Source organism: Penaeus chinensis, chromosome 40 (assembly GCF_019202785.1).
Source record: "Penaeus chinensis breed Huanghai No. 1 chromosome 40, ASM1920278v2, whole genome shotgun sequence".
Classification (NCBI taxonomy): domain Eukaryota; kingdom Metazoa; phylum Arthropoda; class Malacostraca; order Decapoda; family Penaeidae; genus Penaeus; species Penaeus chinensis.
In genome coordinates, this window is record NC_061858.1 from 14218699 (window position 1) to 14226198 (window position 7500).

The 7500-nt window shown below is 37.2% G+C and overlaps 2 protein-coding genes across 3 annotated transcripts in view; both read left to right on the forward strand.

Moving 5' to 3' along the window:
• The window catches only part of LOC125047285, a 3683-nt gene extending 1256 nt beyond the window's left edge, over window positions 1-2427 (forward strand). Inside the window, exons 1-3 of the mRNA XM_047645523.1 lie at window positions 1-1525; window positions 1790-1929; window positions 2067-2427. The exon at window positions 1-1525 is cut by the window's left edge and continues 1256 nt beyond it. Of these exons, the coding sequence (XP_047501479.1) occupies window positions 1863-1929; window positions 2067-2380 (381 nt within the window). The 5' untranslated portion in view covers window positions 1-1525; window positions 1790-1862 and the 3' untranslated portion in view covers window positions 2381-2427. The remainder of the gene's footprint in view (window positions 1526-1789; window positions 1930-2066) is intronic.
• Window positions 2428-6161: 3734 nt separating this feature from the next.
• LOC125047287 (putative inorganic phosphate cotransporter) overlaps window positions 6162-7500 on the forward strand; it is a 20216-nt gene continuing 18877 nt past the window's right edge. The window contains exons 1-4 of one of the 2 annotated variants that reach the window (XM_047645525.1): window positions 6162-6207; window positions 6704-6868; window positions 7035-7072; window positions 7168-7500. The exon at window positions 7168-7500 is cut by the window's right edge and continues 37 nt beyond it. In XM_047645525.1, the coding sequence (XP_047501481.1) occupies window positions 7397-7500 (104 nt within the window). In that variant the 5' untranslated portion in view covers window positions 6162-6207; window positions 6704-6868; window positions 7035-7072; window positions 7168-7396. Of the gene's footprint in view, window positions 6208-6634; window positions 6869-7034; window positions 7073-7167 lie in introns of those variants that run through there. The other variant, XM_047645526.1, reaches the window with a different exon arrangement.

Here is a 7500-nt window from a genome sequence, read left to right on the forward strand (position 1 = left end):
TACGCCTATACGCACAACATAATCTTTGAAAAAAAAAAAATATATATATATATTTTAATTTCTTACCACTAAACACTTTGAATTGTTCCTGGAGTAGATGTTACCCACTTATTTGTATCTGTTGGCGTTTTAGCTCTCCTAAGACCAGATGCCATCCGATATCTCTTGAGTGTATAGAAATCTAGATCTCCCTTCTCTAACGCTCATAGATTTACGCATGTTAGATGCTGATCTTGAATTCCAAAGATGAAGAGAATGAATATTGCTTTGGTTACTGTGAGAGCTCCTTTTCTGTTGTGTCTTTATGCATACGTGTTCGTATGTGAGTTTGGGCCCAAATTATCAAGACTACCATTTTAGGTCATAGAACTAAATCATGGATGTCTTGGAAGTTGGCTCTAAAATGGCCCTTGAGAACAGAGTCGAGGGATCTACATGATAATTTGTATATACATGTTGGAAATCTCAACATTTCAGCTCAGCTCAAGTAATATGGGTAACAAGATCAACAAGTTCTTGATTGCTACAATGGGTAAGAAATCTTTATATATGTACGTATATACATACATATACATATATATATATATTTGTTTTTACGTATATTATCTTATAAATAGTGGATTAAAATGGATAGCTTTTTTTATTTTTTTATTATCATTCTGCTTTGACATAAAGGTTTAATTGAATCATAGTATTTTAGACTTGGTTGAAGAATGGAGTATATCCGTTCCAACGCAAACTCACACACTCCTTATTTGTAATGCCAAAGGCTGGGTCCCTGAAAGACGGGCAGTGCGCACCGTGCGTTTCGTGGCGAAATCAAGTGAACGGTCCGTTTGACAAAACGTTTCGCGAAGCGTTGCGTGGCGAAGAGAGCGGGGTTTGGGGGTAGTTCGTTTCGCCTCGCGGACTGTTTGTAAACAACAAAGATGGCCGCCTACTCGGAACCTCTGAAGTACCTCTGCCCGACTTGTAACGCATATTTCTTGGTTTTGGAAGAAACTCAGGGACACGTAATGACTTGTGGTAAGTGTCTGACCACCAAAGAATATAATAAGTGTAAATTTACATCATGTAAACCTAAAATATGGCTGTAGTTGAGATAGAACTTCCGGGGGCGTCACAGTAGTTAGTGATAAAAGTTGATGATAATGCTACTGTTATCTTTTAATAACTGCGTAAGACTATAATTTCGAACAGTTATGATTTTGGTAGATGCAGGATATATGTATAATAATTTGACTGTGCATACCAAAAGTGATTAGCATTTAATGAAGAAATAAAGTTGGAATAAAATCATAATAAATGTAAATGTTGGCATATTAATTGCAGGTTCTGCCATTATATGGTCAACAGCAGCAACGCTGTTGTTGATAAAAGCATACAGTGACAATAAACATAGTTTTTCCAGCAGTACAAAGAAGAAATACCAAATATGGGAAGATATTGCTTCAGTGCTGCAAGATGCTGGACATCCTGTCACTGGGGAAATTTGTGACAAAAATATGCGCGGATTAAAAAACAGGTATGCATCTTTACCTGAATGAACATTTTGTTCAGATTTTATCGGACTGTTTTTGGTTACTTTATATATATTGTATAAAGTATTCCATACTTCCTTTATCTTATGGATTTTTTTTTTTTTTTTTTTTTTTTTTTTTTTTTGTTTGTTTAATACGTGTCTTACAAAGCCCAGTTAGTTGGTTCTGATAAATGTTTTATAATTGAATCAGATTTATATTTAGATTGTTATCATTTACTTACAACTGTTTTAATCTCCTTTTTTCAGATACAAAATAATTAAAGATAATGCAAAGTAAAGTGGACGAGGCAGTGACACACAATGGCCATTCTTTGAAGCAATGGATGAGGTTCTTGGACGTGATCCTTGTGTAATACCAGTTGCAAAAGAGTCGTCATTAATGATAGGTAAGGAATTTTGCGACATATTTCAGAAAGAGATGTAATGATGAATTAATTAGTAGTATATATTATATAAGACTAAAAGGAAATTCAAATAAAGAATTACATTGTGCTTACAATATTAATGAAGCTTTCATCACCAGGTCAACCTTCGACTAGTGCTGGACCATCTGAAGTTGTGGAACTTCCAGTGCCATCACCATCACAGTCTACCAGTTCAAGAACTCTCTCTCCAGCTCCATCATCATCATCCCTTCCACCACCAAGATCTCATAAACATAGGCGTTCAGAAGAACAAGAGACGTCACAGAGGAGAGAACATGTCATCTCAGCACTAGACAAATTAGCTGATCTTGTTGTCAAGAGAAATGTTGTGTTAGAAAGGTTTATGCCATCTTTAAGTAACCAGCATGACCAGTACTTGCAGCAAGTTGCATTTAAGTTATTATTGCTCTAGCTCAGTTCTGTAAATGTCAGGAAATATATATTTTTCGTACTGTAGTCTTTAAGGTTTATCATTTTATCTACTTCATGCCTTGAAATGGAAATGTTTACTTGTTAATTCTGTAAAGGCAGATATAACAATTTTTTTTTTTTTTTTTAGCTTACACTACATGCTCAGGTGCTTAAACATGAAGTAAAAAAAAAAAAAAAAAAAAAAAAAAGTGGTGAAACAAAAAATATTTTATTAGACATGGATTATGGTAAATATGTCTTACAATTTACAATCCTTGAGTTTTTAAAACTTTCAGAACAAATATATATGTAAATATACACGCAGCAATGCAATACAATGATGAAAGATATGTTATATATACAAAAGAAAAAGAAAAATCAAGCAGCATGAAAAGGAAAGATATACATAAGTGATCTATCACAGGTACTTATAAAGGTGCAGTATATATTTTCAAATATTTTATGAGCTATGAAAATAAGTATCATATTCAAGAGAAAATGAAATGTGCAAAAAAGAGACAAATATAAGGCAGCATTACTTGCAAAAATACAAACAATTTGACGCAAGAAACACAAATTTAGATACAAGTTACATTATGCAAGATGCAAGATTTGCCAATTCATCTCGTTTTGTAAAGGCTTCCTTTCTTTCGACTTCAGGAATACCTTCATATGGAACCTCTGGCTCAGGTTCCAAAACAATGACTTGTAGCTCTGCTAGAATATCAACTTTCTCCTTAAGTAAAATAAAATTATGTAGTACACAGGAAGCTGTAATGACTATTCTGAAGGGAGACGTGAATTCCTCCTCGCTGTTTAGGGGCACAATGTTCTCTGCGTAAGCACCAACTCTGACTGGATTCCGGACCCTTTGTCGTCTCTGTGCAGCTTCCTCTGCTCCCCCTAGATCATTTTCTAAGGCAACTATTAAAGCTGCGTCTAAAATGGGATCGTCTAATTCATCTAAAAGGACAGCAACTCCCGCAACACGCCTAGCAGCGTCGGCCATGTTGGTATATTTGTTTACAGTAATCAGCTGAGAGGCGTTTCGCGTGGCGAAACCGTTCACTCTGACCGCTTTGGGCCTGTGCAAGGCGCACCGTGCGGAAAGGCTCAAGTGAACGCACGGATGGTGTCTATGCTGTCATTAACCACTTCCGTAAAGATATTTACCTGACACGAGGAATAGTCATCATTAGATGGGCTTATTGAATTTCGGTTCCGGTCATTCAATGACCTAACTCACACCGGAAATGACTCTCCTTCGGAGGTCTGTGTCAGTGCTGTGTTTGGGCGAGGAGTATGGGGGGGGGGGCGATGGAAAGGAAGGAGGGATCACCTGTAACACCTGTTTTTGGATCAATACCTTGACCATCATATCACCTGCTATCGGATACATGTCTTTGGCTATGTCAGCAACTGGGTGTATGTTTGTTTGTCAGCTTGTTTTTCTTATTCTTCTCCTTATTCTTGATTATGCTTCTTCCTGTTATGACACCTCCTGTGCATATGTGATGTAGTCATCATTAGATGCGGTTATTGATTTCCGGTTATGGTCATCAATTATGCTATTCACTTCCGGTATTGATTATCCTACTTCCTGTTATGACATGTACATACGTAATTTGGTAGCTCTGTAAGCTCATAAAGTCATTCTATTTCTCCCTAATGGCACTACTGTGTATGTCTGTGTATGTGTGTGCGTGTTTGTGTTTTCTTATCTAGTTCTTACCTAAGTTGTTTCAATACGGGAGAAAAGCTAATCTCAGATGGTCCCATCTGCTATATTTAACTTATCATTAATTTTTTTTAAATTGATGCATATTGTTGGCACACACATCGTTAATTGGAAGATTGTTTCATGTTTTTAATAGTTCTGCTTGGGAAACTGAACTTATTGATATCTTTTTCGCCTCTTTATACTTTCAACATTTTACTGTGTCCTCTCGTCCTTCTTGCGTTCTGTTCTGTGTGTGTGTGTGTGTGTGTGTGTGTGTGTGTGTGTGTGTGTGTGTGTGTGTGTGTGTGTGTGTGTGTGTGTGTGTGCATATACATATATACATATGTATATATGTACATATAGATGCACACACTAATATTTATATATATATATATATATATATATATATATATATGAACACACGCACACACACACACACACACACACACACACACACACACACATATATATATATATATATATATATATATACATATACACATTTATATATATATTTATATATTACACACATATGAATATATTTGTATATATATATCATATATACACATACATGTATATGTATATTATTTATATATAGACATATACATGTAGATGCACACACTAATATAAATATATAATATATATTAGTGCGTGCATATATAAATGTGCAGAAGTATATATGTATATATATATATATGTGTGTGTGTGTGTGTGTGTGTATATATATATATATATATATATATATATGTATATATATATGAGTGCGTGCATCTATATGTGGATATATGTATATATATGTATATATATAGATAAACGCACTAATATATATATATATATATATGTATATGCATACATATATATATATATACATGCATACGCATATATACATAAATATAGATGCACGCACTAATATATGTATGTGTGTGTGTGTGGTGTATGTATATATACATAAATATATTTGTATATTTTCATGTTTATATATAGTACGTGTGTTTAAATATAGATCGTAGTTTCACTCCATGAAACATCGTTTGATTCTTTTCGGTTCATCAAATCAGCTTTCGTTTGGCATATTCATTCACCCTAAGCTAAAACATAAACCTTTAGTGCTGGCAAAATGTACGATGTAATTGTTAAGGCCGAGTATATTACGTATGTGCGTGTAAGCGTTTGTGTGTGTGTGTGTGTGTGTGTGTTCGATTGAAAGAAAAAAGAGGGAGGAGGGGGCTTTTAAAACTTTTGCTTTGTCAAGTGCAATTCGTTGCATGTATGTGGGTGTGCCACTGAAGACGTAATGTCATTTGCTTCGTAAAAGTCCCCGGTGTTCTTTGGAGCCGCGGGCCTCACCGGAAATCACTCATCAAACCTCATTACTCCACTTCGATTTGTCAGGGTTGGTCCGTACGCGTAAAGACACACATGAAGTGGCACAACCACACACATTCACACAACAGGCCACTACTAATGGGCATGATTGGACTTGGCTGAGTTATCGGTTCGTGAGAAAGTATTCACTCATTTCTCCGTCCTCGTTTTGTGGATTCACTGATGTGAAGAATTTTTGTGTAACTTCCATTTCATGATGGGGCACGGCCGAGGTGTCAATTTTGTCAAGTTGCCTCGCGTATGAGTTACACCGATCCATCAGAAACCTTGACAATGGCACCCACACCGTGAGGACGCAACAGGTTGTTCTGTGGCACACGGTGTGTGCAAGAAAATGACTTCATTTAGTTGCTGTTGTGAACACAACGAGAGGAGTCTGGTGTGGTAGGTCGGCGTGCTGTAGACTAAAATGGGTTCAAACAGTTAGAGTAAATACATGCAACACATTTATTCAGTCATTAAATACACATATACAAAAGTAGAAATATAAAAACAAACTTCAAAAAGGCATATACGTCCAGTCTATATCACTTACCTGCACAATATCAATATTGCCTCAACTAGACCCATATTATAGTGTAAGACCAATGCATTTTGGTCTCATATGCCGAAACGTTCAAATACTTGAGTGTTCTGGTGACTGAAAAATATAAATAATTTCCTTTTTCTTTGCACAGACATTATGGCTGAGATTATAAACCGCTTCTATAAAGTCATTGGAGGTAAGTGATCGCAAATGATATCAAATCAAAGAGTTAGTAATTACAGTAAAAAGAGTAAGAGTTAAATGATGAATAGACAGATTGATAGACGAACAAATAGGTAGATAGACAGATTGTTAGGTAGACAGATTTATAGAATGATAGAGAGTGGGGGGGGGGGGGGGAGGTAGAGGGAAAAGGTGAGAGAAGAAAGGGAGGGGAGGGAGAGGGAGAGGAAAAGGAGAGAGTGTGAGGGAGAGGGTGAGGGAGAAGGAGATAGAGAGATGGGGGAGAGAGGAAGGAGAGAGAGAGAGAGAGAGGGGGGGGGGGAGGAGAGAGAGAGATAGAGACAAAGAGAGGTAGGGATGGCAGGGAGGTGGGGGTAGGCTAAAAGAGAGAATCCGGATCAAAATTGTTCTTAAATGTATGGATAGACTAACAAACAAAATTGAGAAGTTGAATGGCTGAATCGTATTAGATACACATGCCTGAGTATCTAACTTGATAAAGTGCCTAGGCTGGATGCCCGCAAGGTTGGCTTTGGCGGTGATGGCGTGGTTCGGCTTCATCAACCTGTATATGGTGAGGATCAATTTGTCCGTCATCATCGTGGCAATGGTGCGCCGGAATACGACTGTGGCTACCGCACCTCCATGTCTCAGCAACTACAACAGCACACACGGTAATTTGTGATTTTTTTTTTGATATGCAAATATTCTACAGTTGTGTAGAATAGTGTCCGTTCAGTATATTCTAACATTCATACTTGTGATTCTTCGTGTTCTACGAAGTTTTGTTACATCACTGAAAATTGTGCCACGTTTATCGTTTGCCTTCAATCTTTCCAGGAAGTTCTGGAGAGCAAGAACGTTTTAATACTGATGAGGTAATGCAAACTGAAAAAGCTACCAATTGTGTCATATAATGAGTATTTGATTTATATGTCAATCTGCCATGTCATAATGAAACCTTCCTCAACAGGAGGGGGAGATGGACTGGGACGAGACGATCCAGGGACTTGTACTAGCTGGTTTCTTCTACGGTTATGTTGTATCGCAGGTTAAACGCTGAATCCTTAGTCCTTCTCACAGGATCGAAAGCAGTATCCTAAAACGAAAATCGTTGTATTTTGAACATTTATATAAGACAGTTTTTACTATGCAAAATCATTTTGATATCTCGTCGATCTCGGCAGATCCCTGGTGGTCGGATGGCGGAGCTATATGGGACGCGGTGGGTGTTCGGAATCTGCATCTTGGCAGGGGGAGTCTGCGCTCTGCTGTCCCCCGTCGCCGCCCGCGCTCACTATGGCGC